General features: G+C 39.9%; 1 protein-coding gene across 6 annotated transcripts in view; it reads left to right on the forward strand.

The window, feature by feature from the left end:
• Positions 1 to 16,732, forward strand: part of CADM2 (cell adhesion molecule 2) — a 1,033,208-nt gene that overhangs the window by 858,089 nt on the left and 158,387 nt on the right. For all 6 annotated transcript variants that reach the window (XM_073304095.1, XM_073304130.1, XM_073304112.1 and 3 more), the window contains 2 exons: positions 6,697 to 6,849; positions 11,915 to 12,052. In XM_073304095.1, the coding sequence (XP_073160196.1) occupies positions 6,697 to 6,849; positions 11,915 to 12,052 (291 nt within the window). The remainder of the gene's footprint in view (positions 1 to 6,696; positions 6,850 to 11,914; positions 12,053 to 16,732) is intronic.

The raw sequence follows: 16,732 nt of genomic DNA on the forward strand, positions 1-16,732 counted from the left end.
TCATAGCCCTTTTGTGCTCCAGTGGAATACGTAACTGTTCTTTTAAGTGTATGAAATTCTGATTGAATGTTGGCACTTGTTTAGGGAAATACCATAACAGGTACATAAAGTTGACCTGAAGGCGCATTTTGCTTGTGATACATTAGGCAGTATTGAGGCAATTGAGGGAAAATTATATTAATTTACAACATTAAATATAGGGTATTAAATATTCAAATAATATCTGGTAAAAAGAAGGCAAAATTCAATCATAGTTTCAGATAATTTGTTTTAACACATATGACATTCATCCAAATTATGTACCTGTGTAATAGTTAAACTATTTAGAGCCAGTGTTTCATATGGAAAATAATTTTTCCCATCCCTCAAAAAGGTCAGTAACCTTTGTATAACAGAGTTCCACTTTTGTGTCTGAACTACTTGCATGTGATTAGAATTGGAATGTTCTGAGGTCATTTCTGAGCTGGCCCCTAAAAGGACGGCAAAAGTTGAACTGTTGTGAGGAGTACTGGCCAGAAAAGCCTCACTCATCATCTTTCTATTTATCTGCTGATATGGCAGGAGCTCACATGTTCTGCCTTGGAAGATGCTTATTTATGTGTGGCTGCAGTAGCTTTTCATGAGCTTGTTTTCACCAGTTGGTAGGTCAGTATACCTCTGGTACTTGGCTTTCTCGTTTTATCTTCTGTGCTTTTCATCATGTTTCTTCTTATGTTATGTATATTTCTCTTCCTATTTTCTGGATGGAGTCTCTCATGTGACTGAAATATGTCCATCATGGACAACTACAATCACTATTTGGAGCAGTTCATGACACACTTGGATGTGAAATCTGCTCAAAGGTGTCACCTTTAAGTCATCAGGCCCCAAGGAGAACATGCCAGGCTTTAGCTGACCTACTCTGAAGCAACCAATAAATCCAACTTGAAGTCAGTGCAAAAGAGCTTCCTTCAAGGCAGCAGATTCAAAAATAATTTTTTTGCTGGTAGATGATATTCTGTCAGAACTGCTAAGTTTGGTGCAGCTCTGCCTTAGTAGGTGCCCAGAGCAGCAATTTAATAACTTTGCAATGATTTGTGAACATCCAAATTTAGCAACCAGAGAGTCATGATAGAGATTCATTTTCATCAGGGTTTAGATAGAAATAGATTGTGGAACTGAACTCTAACATAGGAGTCAGAATGGAGCCTCTCCCAAAGAGGAAGTTGCAGTCCACATCAGTGACTGTATATCTTGGTTCTCCCTAGTAAATAAACCTAAATGTTCTGGTTATTATAGTTGTCCTATTTGCACTTTGGCTTTCAGAGAGCTGGTGGCCCCAAAACACAACCAGGCCACAAGGTTTTTGGCTATTCTGAGGTGGATGACACTATCTCTCTCTTTTTTTTCTCTGATGCAAAACAAATTCTGAAACCTCAGAATTTTTTGCAAAACAGAATTCTTCCTTTTCAGTCATCCCTACAAATTGTTACAATGGGTATCAACATTGTAAGTGCATCTGAAGAATGAAGAAGTAGAGTTTATATCATCATTTTAATAGCAAATAATTGCTTAAAATGCTTTGGGAAACCTGATATTCCAAACCACTGTGTGTGCCAATGGATATTTTAAAAATAACAACATTTGTGGGAAACTGTGTATTACTAAGCTGGTAGGAAATAGAGTTTGTCTGACTATGCTGGAAGGAGGACAGGACACAGTGGATATGGTTTAATTAGGCTGCAACTTTATTTCTAAATGTCTGAGAGTACCTGGCAGATAAAACAGTACATTGCAGGCAATTAATTGTCAATTGTATATACCCGTGGGGTGGGGGCTGCTGTCAGCCTTCCCCCTTTACCCATCCTGGCCCCCAGTCAAACTGGTGCTGGGATCCCTCAGGTTAAAGAGGTGGGATGGCTCCCTGCCATACCAGTCGTAGGAGCCCAGACCTCCCCCCCACCCCACACACATTTCCACTTCTTTAAATAATACCTCCTTTAAATCCTTTACCAGTCCATTTTCTCCAATCACTGTATACCTCCCTCATGGAGTGTCTGCACTGGACATCTGCTCCATGCTTACAAAATTAGTTGCAACATCATAGCTTAATTCCCATTTCATATTCACCTGAACTATTCAACCCACTGTGGTTAAGGCAGAAACCTCCCACACACACACCTCTCACCTTGGCCAATCTGGTGATGAGGGAAAACATCCTTCCCAGCTGCTAGTGAAAGATCTGCAAAAAGGGGTAAACGGTTGGGTGTCAGTATTTTCAGATGATACAAAATTACTCAAGATAGTTAAATCCAAACCAGACTGAAGAATTAAAAAGAGATTTCACTAAACTGGGTGTCTGGGCAACAAAATGGCAGATGAAATTCAATGCAGATAAATGTGAAGTAATGCACATTGGAAAACATAATCCCAATTGTACATACAAAATTATGATCTAAATTATCTGTTATCACTCAAGAAAGAGATCTTGGAGTCATTGTGGATAATTCTCTGACAACATCCACTCAATGTGCTGCAACAGTCAAAAAAAGCTAACAATGTTAGGAACTATTAGGAAAGGGAGAGATAATAGGACAGAAAATATAATGTCACTATATAAATCCATGGTATGACCACACCTTGAATACTGCATGCAGTTCTGGTTGCCCCATCTCAGAAAAGATATATTAGAATTGGAAAAGGTACAGAGAAGGGCAACAAAAATGATTAGGGGTATGGAATAGCTTCCATATAAGGAGAGATTAAAAAGACTGGGGTTATTCAGGTTGGAAAAGAGACGACTATGGGGGGAATATCATAGAAGTTCATGAAATCATGGATGGTGTGGAGAAAGTGAATGGGGGAGTGTTATTTACCCCTTCACATAACACAAGAACCAGGGCATCACCCAATGAAATTAATAGGCAGCAGGTTTCAAACAAACATAAGAAAGTACTTTCTTCACAAACTACATAGTCAACCTATTGAACTCATTGCTGGGGGGATGTTGTGAAAGCCAAAAGTATAACTGGGTTCAAAAAAGAATTAGGTAATTTCATGGAGGATATATACATCAGTGGCTATTAGTCAAGATCGTCAGGGATGCAACCCCATGTTCTGGGTGTCCCTAAACCTCTGACTGCCAGCAGCTGGGACTGGACAATGGGATGTATCACTGAATAATTGCCCTGTTCTGTTCATTCCATCTGAAGCTGCTGGCACTGGCCACTGTCAAACCACAGGATACTGGGATATTGGCCTGACCTTGTTGGGCCATTCTTAAATTCTTATGTAAAGAACCAACTAAGTAATGCACACTACATCTTGAGAAAACCTGGTATTTAATGACTTCCATGGGTGGAAGTGTGGGTGATGCTCAACTGATCCAGGTAAAAGAGGGCTTTTCTTGCACTGGTATAGACCTAAATACTCTTTCCTCTCTTCTGGTGACCTGGGGAGGAGAGGGTGATGGGTCTGCTGACCTGGTTCAGGCAGCTACAGCAAGTCTCTCTGGTTTTGTAGTCATTTAAGGAGCCACACACCTTTTCCTACAAGCCAGAAGATGGCCCCCACTGCTTAATATGAGGCTGATATGGGCCTCACTGCTTCATGTGGGGCATTGTTCAGAATATAAAAGTGTATGGTGCAGGTAATTCCATAATCAGGTACATATACCCAAGGGAAGCTTCTCTCAGGCCTCCCCCCTTACCCATCCTGGTCCCCAGCCAACCCATTGTTGGGACCCTCTCAACCTCCCTTGAATGAAGATGAAGGGGTGCTATAAGGGAGGTGTGGGTTGGCTCCCTGTCATACCAGTCATAAGAATCCCCCCCCCGATTCCAATCCTTTAAAGAATACCTTCTTTTAATCCTTTACCAATGCATTTTATCTGATCACCATATCCCTTCCTTATGAAGTTCTCCTAATCCACTAGGTTTGGTGTCTCTTGCCCTCTTGGGGGGAGGGGGAGAGGAGAGGGATAAGTGACCACCCTCCCCTCCCCCATTTAGATCCCCCAGAGGAAAAGTAGAAAAGTTCCCTGAAACCCACTGAGTTCATCCCTTCAGACATCCATTGTAGCATTGGACAGAAAGGACTTACTTTCATACCTTGCCCCTGAAACTTCCATCTGGTGCTGGTCATATTGCTAACACAGTTCCTATTTTTAAGAAAGGAAAAAAAAAGTGATCCGGGTAACTACAAGGCTGTTAGTATGCAAGGTCTTGGAAAAAATTTTGAAGGAGAAAGTAGTTAAGGACATTGAGGTCAATGATAATTGGGACAAAATACAACATGGTTTTACAAAAGGTAGATCATGTCAAACCAACCTGATCTCCTTCTTTGAGAAGGTAACAGATTTTTTTAGACAAAGGAAACACAGTGGATAAGGAATAGGTGGATAAGGAACTGGTTAAAGGGGAGACTACAACGGGTCACACTGAAAGGTGTTGAACTATCAGGCTGGAAGGAGGTTACTAGTGGAGTTCCTCAGGGATCAGTTTGGGGACCAATCTTATTTAATCTTTTTATTACTGACCTTGGCACAAAAAGCAGGAATGTGCTAATAAAGTTTTCAGATGACATGAAGCTGGGAGGTATTGCCAATACAGAGAAGGACTAGGATATCCTACAGGAAGATCTGGATGACTTTGTAAATTGGAGTAATAGTAATCGGAGGAAATTCAATAGTGAAAAGTTTTAGGTCATGCATTTAGGGATTAATAACAAGAATTTTTGTTATTAACTGGGGAAGCATCACTTGGAAGTAATCAGGGGTGAAGATAAGTCTAGGGACTTATCGGTACGGGGCTGGGCTGTGGCCGGCTCTGGCCCCTGGAAGGGTCAGAGCCAACCCTGGCCCACCCTGTACCGGTAAGTGCCTCCCCCTGCCGGGGTAACAGCGGCAGCCGCGGGCTCTGGCAGCAGTTTACAGGCCCGGGGCCCTTTAAATCATCCCTGGAGCCCCACCTCTCCTTCTCCAGGGCTCTGGGGACGGGGCTCTGGCCGCCGCTACCGCCCTGGGCCCTTTAAATCGCCACCCCAGCCCCGCCGCTGCTACCCCAAGGCTCTGGCAGCAATTTAAAGGGCCGGGGGCTCCAGCCGCTGCTGGGAGCTGCAGGCCTTTAAATTGCGCCTGGGGTAGCCAATCCACCCTGGTACGACGTACCGGCTCTTGGCAGTACACCGTACCGGGGCATACTGGCTTACTTTCACCTCTGGAAGTAACAGAGGAGGAGGACAAGGACCTCGGAGTATTGGTTGATCACAGGATGACTATGAGCCGCCAATGTGATATGGCCATGAAAAAAGCTAATGCGGTCTTGGGATGCATCAGGGGAGGTATTTCCAGTAGAGATAAGGAGGTGTTAGTATCGTTATACAAGGCCTCACCTGGAATACTGTGTGCAGTTCTGGTCTCCCATGTTTAAGAAAGATGAATTTAAACTGGAACAGGTACAGAGAAGGACTACTAGGATGATCCAAGGAATGGAAAACCTGTCTTATGAAAGGAGACTCAAGGAGCTTGGCTTGTTTAGCCTAACCAAAAGAAGGCTGAGGGGAGATATGATTGCTCTCTATAAATATATCAGAGGGATAAATACCACAGAGGGAGAAGAATTATTTAAGCTCAGTACCAATGTGGACGCAAGAACAAATGGATATAAACTGGCCATCAGGAAGTTTTAGACTTGAAATTAGACGAAGGTTTCTAACCACCAGAGGAGTGAAGTACTGGAACAGCCTTCCAAGGGAACCAGTGGGGGTAAAAGACATATCTGGCTTCAAGACTAAGCTTGATAAGTTTATGGAAGGGATGATATGATGGGATAGCCTAATTTTGGCAATTAATTGATCTTCAACTATTAGCGATAGATATGCCCAATGGCCTATGATGGGATGTTAGATGGGGTGGGATCTGAGTTACTACAGAGAATTCTTTCCTGGGTGTCTGGCTGGTGAGTCTTGCCCACATGCTCAGGGTTCAGCTGATGGCCATATTTGGAGTCTGGAAGGAATTTTCCTCAAGGGGAGATTGGCAGAGGCCCTAGGGGATTTTTGCCTTCCCCTGCAGTGTGGGGCATGGGTCACTTGCTGGAGGATTCTCTGCACCTCGAAGGCTTTAAACCACGATTTGAGGACTTCAATAGCTCAGACATAGGTTAGAGGTTTGTTACAGGACTGGGTGGCTGCGATTCTGTGGCCTGCGTTTTGCAGGTCAGACTAGACGATCATAATGGTCCCTTCTGACCTTAAAGTCTATGATTCTATATTCCCCCCTGCCTGTTGTGTCACTGTTCTGTCCTGCTTCTAGGAAACAAATGAAAATCAAGGGATGGTATTTTGGATTCATTGTTCTGTTGCATACTTGTGTAGTAGTTCAGATGATTTAATATCATTTGATACAATGCAAGGGACCAAAATGTAGCTGAGACTGGTTACATCACTGAATCCCAATATTAAATATGTAATAATTTATATGGTCACATTTTGCTTTTCAGCTGATTTTGAGACTATCCAAAAACTGTTCAAATGTTGTAATTCCCTCAAAGGAAAAAAATAACATCATAATCTATATTTAACTGGTCTATGTCCCCATATAACTGATTTGTAATTAAAAATGTTCATTAGACTGCTGCATTTAAACCTATTGAATAACATACTATACTGTATTAATGTAATATTTTGTATCTTTAACATATACATTTTGTTTTCCAGCCCTGAGGGACAACAGGATTGAGCTGGTTCGAGCTTCATGGCATGAACTGAGCATCAGCATCAGTGATGTGTCTCTGTCAGATGAAGGGCAATACACCTGTTCTTTATTTACTATGCCTGTCAAAACTTCCAAGGCTTTTCTCACTGTTCTGGGTAAGTATAGCTGGCTGAGAATACCAAAGTGAAATGAGTTAAGAGAGGAGTTCTAAGACTTCTCAAATCTTGGTAAATATTTCTAGGGTGAATTTTCAGAAAACGTAGCAGAAGATGCATGTAAAACACCCTCTCTTACTTTCTCTAAAGATTGCTTGACTTGAACCATGCCAAGGAATAGCAAGCCCCTTATTATGTGTGAAGTGGCAGGACCATGAATTACAGTGCACATCAATAGCACCACTGAGTGCTCCTTAAAATGGACATAACCTCTATATCCCAAGCACCAAAGGGGTTAACAGGGTGCATGTGTTCATCTCCTAACAATGTACTGTATAGTGCAAAGGAGACAAAACCAGAGAGCGTGAAATCAAAAAGGGCTTTAAAGGCTCATAGTTTTTCCTTAGCTATGCATTTTTTTGGCTCATTCTATTTTCTTTTTTCCTCTACAAAGTGCATATTTTCCCTGAAGCTTCTTGTATGCTTCATCCTCTAAATGCTCTGCCATTTTCCCCAAAGGTTAGACACACACACACACACACACACTAGATTTATAGAGATGCCCAAAAAATAACGTTTCAGTTCCAAGCTTTATGTGATTCTGTCAATGTCAGTCGCCCAATCAGCTGAAATTGCTATAGTTCATTGAAAGACACATGTGAACTTAACAAGTGATATGATTTTAAAGATTGATTTTTGTTTCCATTTTGTTTTGTTTTGCTTTGCTTTTTATATATAGAAAAGCAGGCAGTTGAATTTAATAGGACTAATGCAAGATGTTCTCTGGGCTAGTACTATTAAAGTTAATCCAGCCAGGGAATTGGTTTTGTGCATAGGATATGAAATATGCCTCTGTGAGTCCCACTGAGTCTATTTTACAAAAATCTTCACAAGTTTGCCATTAAGGACAAAAAATATCTGCTCAAAGCAAAGTATTTTGGGATAACAAATGCCTAAGGGTTAATTTTTTTTCTGTAGAGAGCCATCTCCAGATCCAAAGAATAGATGATCAGTCAAATTCAACCTATTAAATGGCAGTGGGACACAGATAAAAGGGTGTTACAAAAGTAAAAAGCCAAACATCTAATCAGTAGCTTCTAATCAGGGTGGCTTAATTTTTTATGGTCTATTTTGTTTTTTTTGTTTGTTTGTTTGTTTGTTTTTTTACATGACTGCTTTCCAACATCATCTGTTTTCTTTCCAGTGAAAAGACAGCAGCAAGGTTTCAGAAGCATCTGTCTCACAATAATTTTATTTGTCTATAAGAACTTGCATTTGAAATTCTTCTAAAGATGCCCCTATATGAGAGTAACATTCTTTTTCTTTCTTTGTAGTTTATTCCATGCCATCATATTAATCAGAAAGATGATTTATATGCAGAAATATTCTTTCTATTCATTGGTCTGATTTGGATTAGAAGATTTTAATGTACAGGGATTATTAAAGATGCCATTTCATGCCTCTGAAAAGTAGGAGTAGTTTTATTACAGAATCTACACTGTGATGGGTGCTGTTGTTTGTGTTTGGAGTAATGTTTGATTTTGTGCCGTGTTTATCAGTTTCCTTTGGAAAAGGAGAGACATAAACAAACCAAACTGCAAGATGCAGAGCACAGAGTGGAATTTCAGTGACTGGTCCCTTTATCGAGGAATCAGAGTAGCAGCCATGTTAGTCTGTATCTGCAAAAAGAAAAGGAGGACTGGTGGCACCTTAGACACTAACAAATTTATTTGAGCATAAGCTTTCATGAGCTACAGCTCACTTCATCGGATGCATGCAGTGGAAAATACAGTGGGGAGATTTTATATACACAGAGAACATGAAACAATGAGTGTTACCATACACAGTAAAAAGAAAAGGAGTACTTGTGGCACCTTAGAGACTAACCAATTTATTTGAGCATGAGCTTTCGTGAGCTACAGCTCACTTCATCGGATGCATACTGTGGAAACTGCAGAAGACATTATATACACAGAGACCATGAAACAATACCTCCTCCCACCCCACTCTCCTGCTGGTAATAGCTTATCTAAAGTGATCATCAAATTGGGCCATTTCCAGCACAAATCCAGGTTTTCTCACCCTCTGCCCCCCCCACACACACACAAACTCACTCTCCTGCTGGTAATAGCCCATCCAAAGTGACCACTCTCTTTAAAATGACAGGTTTCAGAGTAACAGCTGTGTTAGTCTGTATTCGCAAAAAGAAAAGGAGTACTTGTGGCATCCCAGAGACCAACCAACCCATTTGAACATGAGCTTTCGTGAGCCACAGCTCACCTCATCGGATGCACCCGATGAAGTGAGCTGTAGCCCACGAAAGCTCACGTCCAAATAAACTGGCTAGTCTCTAAGGTGCCACAAGTACTCCCTTTCTCTTTAAAATGTGTATGATAATCAAGGTGGGCCATTTCCAGCACAAATCCAGGTTTTCTCACCTCCCCAACCCCCTCCAAGAACCACACACACAAACTCACTCTCCTGTTGGTAATAGCTTATCCAAAGTGACCACTCTCCTCACAATGTGTATGAAAATCAAGGTGGGCCATTTCCAGCACAAATACAGGTTTTCTCACCCCTCCACCCCCCCCTTTTTATTTTCAAAAAAACACACAAAAAAACCCTCACTCTCCTGCTGGTAATAGCTTATCCAAAGCGACCACTCTTCCTACAATGTGCATGATAATCAAGGTGGGCCATTTCCAGCACAAATCCAGGTTTTCTCACCCCCCCACCCCCATACACACACAAACTCACTCTCCTGCTGGTAATAACTCATCCAAACTGACCACTCTCCTTACAATGTGCATGATAATCAAGGTGGGCCATTTCCAGCATAAATCCAAGTTTAACCAGAACGTTGGGGGTGGGAGGGTAGAAAAAAACAAGGGGAAATAGGCTACCTTGCATAATGACTTAGCCACTCCCAGTCTCTATTTGAGCCTAAATTAATAGTATCCAATTTGCAAATGAATTCCAATTCAGCAGTTTCTCGCTGAAGTCTGGATTTGAAGTTTTTTTGTTGTAAGATAGCGACATTCATGTCTGTGATTGCGTGACCAGAGAGATTGAAGTGTTCTCTGACTGGTTTATGAATGTTAGAATTCTTGACATCTGATTTGTGTCCATTTATTCTTTTACGTAGAGACTGTCCAGTTTGACCAATGTACATGGCAGAGGGGCATTGCTGGCACATGATGGCATATATCACATTGGTGGATGTGCAGGTGAATGAGCCTCTGATAATGTGGCTGATGTTATTAGGCCCTTTGATGGTGTCCCCTGAATAGATATGTGAGCACAGTTGGCAATGGGCTTTGTTGCAAGGATAGGTTCCTCGGTTAGTGGTTCTGTTGTGCGGTATGTGGTTGTTGGTGAGTATTTGCTTCAGGTTGGGGGGCTGTCTGTAGGCAAGGACTGGCCTGTCTCCCAAGATTTGTGAGAGTGTTGGGTAACGAGAGTGATCAGGTAAGGTGAGCTATCACCAGCAGGAGAGGAAAAAAAAAACCTTTTGTAGTGATTATCAAGGTGAGCCATTTCCAGCAGTTGACAAGAACATGTGAGGAACAGTGTGGGTAGGCGGTGGAAAATAAACATGGGAAAATAGTTTTAGTTGGTATAATGACACATCCACTCCCAGTCTTTATTCAAGCATAATGTAATGGTGTCCAGTCGCAGAACACTTCAATCTCTCTGGTCACTCGATTACAGACCTAAAAGTTGCAATTCTTCACCAAAAAAACTTCAAAAACAGACTCCAATGAGAGACTGCTGAATTGGAATTAATTTGCAAACTGGACACCATTACATTAGGCTTGCATAAAAACTGGGAGTGGATGTGTCATTACACAAAGTAAAACTATTTCCCTGTGTTTCCCCCCCCCCCCCCCCCCCGTTCCTCACACATTCTTGTCAACTGCTGGAAATGGCCCACCTTGATTATCACTACAAAAGGTCTTTTTTTTTCTCTCCTGCTGGTGATAGCTCACCTTACCTGATCACTCTTGGTACAATGTGTATGGTAACACCCATTGTTTCATGTTCTCTGTGTATATAAAATCTCCCCACCGTATTTTCCACTGCATGCATCCGATGAAGTGAGCTGTAGCTCATGAAAGCTTATACTCAAATAAATTTGTTAGTCTCTAAAGTGCCACAAGTACTCCTTTTCTTTATCCAGGAATGAAAATCTGTGAATTAATTGAAACATTCCAGATGTAAAGGGTAAACCTAATCCGTATTCTGAGAGCTTTTAGAATCTGTGGAAAGATATATCCCCTCAAAATAAGTAATTTCTGTGTGTTACTAAGCCTGTCATTGAATATAACTAAATATTCTCAATTTTATTCACAGTTCTTTATTTTAAAAATCTCCCTCCATTCCTCAAAACATAACCCTTGCCATCTCTAATGTTCTGAGTAGGTTGTTTAATGGGCATAGGACCTGATCCAGAGCTCACTGAATCAATGGAAGAATTCCTGTGAATTCTGTGTGCTTTGGATCGGGCCCATTATTACTATATATTAGTTAAATCTGAAAAGGAAGAATTTTTTTGTCTTTCTTTTTGCTCTCCTTTTGTGTTAGGATTCCCTGAATTCATGCTGGAACTGTCTGTTAAAATGCAGCTGGATCAGTTTGGATTTTGTTCCTGGTTGTGTTTCATTTTAACAAGAGTAGTTAATATATTCCACGCCTCCCACCCAAAATAATCTTCTTAAAATACAGATATCCACTCTATATCTAGCAATAGGAAGTCAATCTGAACTTGAATATAAAGTATGAGAAAAGCTGGATTGGTTTAAAATGAACATACAAAACATGTTCATTTTCTTCGATTAAACTCAAGTATGGTTCAGATTCACTGGTCAGTTTAAAATAGAAAACGGAATTCAGTGACACTTGTTGTTAGGTCTGTCAATCATTAAGTGAATAAACCTATCTGTTATTTCTTTTGGCAATTGACCTCTAATAGGTTAACCTTATCAACTGACAACCCTCTGGTCAAAGGCTTAAAGTAGCTGATTGGCAACATGCTGTATCTTTTATTTGTTTGATTGTTTGTTAGGTGTTCCTGAGAAGCCACAAATTAGTGGATTTACTTCACCAGTTATGGAGGGAGAGAGGATGCAGCTAACCTGCAAGACCTCTGGTAGCAAACCAGCAGCTGATATCAGATGGTTCAAGAATGACAAAGAGATTAAAGGTATTGAAGAACATTTACATGTAATTATGTGTCAACATCAAAACTAAAGCATTTAATGGGATAGAAGATTGCATGGAATTGTATCACTTTCATTTTTATAAAAAGATTGACATTATCTAAATGTGCAAGAATCAATTCTACTATGTAATGTGGAAGAATTGATCAACATTTATCATAATGGCAATATGACTGATTATTTTGCAAAATGTTACAAACTATAATTTTTAATTATAGTTACCTTAAGGTCATAATATCACCTTAGTTGAGATGGATCATAAAATGCTTTACAATAATCTTTAGTACCAGGTTCACGTCTCTATCAGTAACCCACCTATTTTGACATTTGATCCACTTTTGCCTGTTCCCAGAAAATTGGTATTGGTTTATATTGCTGTCATTTTCATCCAATATGCTAAAAGATCAGGTGAATGAATTGTCAGAATTGTGACTGTTTCCATGTAGCTATTGTTTTAAAATCATTCCTTTAATACCCATGTATCTCACACACTTGTCTGGCATTATGGTTTTTGTTAGTGAATCAAAAAGCTGCTTCAAGCAAAGCTGTGGTGGTAATAAGAGAAACAGTTCAACTTCCTTTGGTATCCACCAGCACAGAGCAATACATAATAAAACAAAGACTAATATACAAAATTAATAAGTTAAAGAGACCATGGTTGGTATCCACAGAAATATGATTTCTTTTAAATGTACCTGTCTTGAGAAGTTTCCAATTCAAAATCAGAAAATTGGATTAGAAAGAGGCATGGACTTTGGGCTCAAGTAGGTTAAAATATACCTGAGTTCCTGGGTCAAGTGAAGATGGGAAGCAGGAAATCAGAAAGTGGAGTCTTTCAGCCTGCAGGAAGGGGTTCTCAAACGTCATTGCACCACGACCCGCTTCTGACAACAAAAATTACTACAGAACCCCAGGAGGGGGGACTGAAGCATGAGATCCCCCCCAGCCTCACCACCCCGGGAGGTGGGGCCAAAGCTAGACCTGAGACCTGTCACCCAGAGAAAAGTAGCACCTTGTGCAATATAATTAAAAGGCAAAATTTGAACACAGGACATAACATACATGCTGTACTATGCCAGCAAAGCTGTCATTCAAAAGAGATGTCAAAGTGCAAGCAGCGCCATCAAAAGATGGAAAATAAACATAGGTAGTGCCAGTATCCTACATGAACTACTGGTGTTAGCAGACATAAACAAGGGCAACTCATGGCACCAGATTTTTTTTTTAAATCAGATCTTTCAGGCTTGCACAGTAATTATGCCTTTCCTGTTCAGCTGAAATGTAATACCAGCAAAGCAGACAATTTAGGGATTTTGGTCTTAAACTAACACATGGCTTTCTAGGTAGGTACCTAAGGGATGGACATAAGAAAGAAAACTCAATAGAATGGATGAAATAGGTGTTGAAACTGAGGCGGAATAGGAAGTGAAGAAGATACAAATGAGGGAAAAGCCTTGAACGCTTCAGTTTTCTAGGTCTTCTGAAGAACGCATTGCCATTGTCATGAAGGTTACAAATAAAATAACCTAACTACCTTGCAATGGCATGAACAGAAGGTACATTAGCTTTTGTGCACTGGAAAAGGTGAAATGATAAATCTGAGAAAATAGATATGAAATTGTATGCTAATGCACTTGACATTAAAGGTTAGGAGTTCTGCTGTCTGGCACCACTAAATCCAATTGTGTTACAGTATATTATACACGGTGCAAAAGAACATGAAAACCGAATACATTCAGTTCAGAGAAGGAACCGGGGGAAAAAAAGCCAACCTAAAATGTTGCTTGCATTTCTATTAGCAGAAAAAAGGAATCATCAGCTTGTAAGAGAGAACTGTTTAACTGGCTCGATGTCAAGAATGGGAGAGGCTGTGTGTGAATCATGGCGTTCCATACCTTATATTGGAATGTTCTGCCTCTTATATATGCATCCATATTAGCATAGGGATGTGAAGTTTGGCTTTCTGATCCTTTTTTATTCCTATCTGCTCAATAAAACAACTGACTGTGCCATCCCTAAATGGAGCTTATTAAGAGATTCAAATGTATCAGAAAGTAAATACGCAATACTTATTTGTCACGTAATTTATTACTCACTGCTTTGAAAATGTAACCTTAAATGCAGTTTCAGTTTTCACTTTTCAGAAATATTTTCAAATTAGTTTCCTGATTTTTTCCTGTGTAGTAAAAATAAATAAATTAATATTTTTGCAACAGAATGGAAAACTTAAATGAGGTTGCTAATTTTAATATGTGCAGTGAGATCAGAAATGTGGTACTCTTTTTGGCTTGACAAAACTGCAACTGAAATAGAATTTAACCTTCTCACATTATAATGCAAGGTTAAAGCAAAACCAGATGAAAAATATACAGAAGCCCAAAATACCAGATTTGCCCAGTTAAAATATGGAAAAATATATATTTTAAATAGATAATTGTTACATATATGGGAGGAATATAAGGTTATAATTGGTTGAAAATAACCAATGAGTGATAAATCAGCAAGTTTCTATTGTTTTCCTCCTCAGAGACAAATAATATGGAGCTAACAAAAAGTGTTAAAAGAGTCAGAGTGCATATGCAAACAGTGAGTTCCAAGAAAACTGTTTGTCTTCATGGTGGGGGGGGAGGCAGCAGCAGGGGGAAAGGGGAGAGTTCTTGACTTTAAGCTTCATTTCCTCTAATGAATGTGATTCTCAGAAGAAAAAAGTTCTCTTAAATTTAAGGTTTCAGAGTAGCAGCCGTGTTAGTCTGTATTCAGAAAAAGAAAAGGAGTACTTGTGGTACTTCAGCGACTAACACATTTATTTGAGCATAAGCTTTCGTGAGCTACACTCGCTGTAGCTCACGAAAGCTTATGCTCAAATAAATTGGTTAGTCTCTAGGGTGCCACAAGTACTCCTTTTCTTAAATTTAAAAATATTTGGCCATTATAGTTAAATGTATAGATATTTTTGATGATCCGGATACTCAGGGTTTATATAAAAGTACATGCATTGACTTATTTTTTCACTGACAGTTAAGGGTCAAGATTTTAAAGAAACAGGCATCTAAAAGGCTCCTAAGGAAGTGGTCTCCATTTTTCAAAAGTGCTGTGCATCCAGCAGCTTCCATTGTAGTGAAGGCTCCCAATGCCTAGACGCTGTCTAAGCTGCAGTTAATTGGAGCTCCTGGGTGCTCAGCACTTTTGAAAATAAGTCTATTTATTCAGGTGCTGTAAAGTTTCATGTAGGATCCAAACTTTAAGCACTTTTTAAATCTAGGCTAAAATATTTTCCTCCTTTATGATATTTGTTTATTTTAGCAAAACAGCAACCTGGTCATATTGATTTGGGCTAATGAAGGTCTTAAAATTAATTTTTGTAAAGGAATATACTACTGAGATTGCATGTGTCCTGTGTTTCCTAATCAAAGGAAAGGAAAATGCAAGAGGTTTCAGTTTTACTAATCACAGTAAAATCCCATTAGGGAGACGAAAATGACCTAAATAAAATTTCCATGAAAAGTCAATTTTAGAAAGCAGATCTAAAATGTAATCAGCTACATCTTTTTAGATTAAAAATATCTCTGGAATCAGAAAGATGGGCTTTTTCACTCACTCCAGATAATGTAAGAATCCAGGTAGTTAAGTAATTCTGATTTTTTGCTTCAGAAATAATTGTCTTCCCCACCCAGGCATTTTTCTTCCAGTTGGTTGTTGAGCATTAAGCAGATTTCAATTTTTGCTGAGGGACTATCAAGATTTATGGGTCAGAAAGCTGAGAGAAATATTGACCATGGCTAAGCCAAGCTGTGTCAAGTGGGATCCTGCAGGGATTAGTCTGGGTCCAGTTCTGTTCAATATCTTCCTCAGTGAGTTAGATAGCGGCAGATGATACCGAGCTGGGAGGGCTTGCAAGTGCTTTGGAGGATAGGATTAAAATTGAGAGCGATCTGGACAAGCTGGGAAAATGGTCTGAAGTAAATAGGATGAAATTCAGTAAGGACAAATGCAAGGTACTCTATTTAGGAAGGAACAATCAGTTACACACATACAAAATGGGAAATGACTGCCTAGGAAGGAGTACTGCGGAAAGGGATCTGGGGGTCATAGTGGACCACAAGCTAAATACGAGTCAACAGTGTAACACTATTGCAAAGAAAGCAAACATCATTCTGCGATGTATTAGAAGGAGTGTTGTAAGCAAGACACAAGAAGTAATTCTTCTGCTCTACTCTGCACTGATTAGGCTTCAACCGGAGTGTTGTGTCCAGTTCTGGGTGCATTTCAAAAAAGATGTGGACAAAATTGGTAAAAGTCCAGAGGAGAACAACAAAAATGATTAAAGGTCTGAAACATGTCCTATGAGGGAAGATTGAAAAAACTGGGTTTGTTTAGTCTGGAAAAGAGAAGACTGAGAGGGGGCATAACAGTTTTTAAATACATAAAAGGTGTTATAAGGAGGAGGGAGAGAAATTGTTCTTCTTAACCTCTGAGGATAGGACAAGAAGCAATGGGTCTAAATTGCAGCAAGGGAGGTTTAGGTTGGACATTAGGAAAAACTTCCTAACTGTCAGGCTGGTTAAGCATTGGAATAAATTGCCGAGGGAGGTTGTGGAATCTCTGTCTTTGGAGATTTTTAAAAGCAGGTTAGACAAACACCTGTCAGGGATGGTCTGCATATT

The sequence above is a fragment of the Lepidochelys kempii genome, chromosome 1 (assembly GCF_965140265.1).
Source record: "Lepidochelys kempii isolate rLepKem1 chromosome 1, rLepKem1.hap2, whole genome shotgun sequence".
Taxonomy (NCBI): Eukaryota; Metazoa; Chordata; order Testudines; family Cheloniidae; genus Lepidochelys; species Lepidochelys kempii.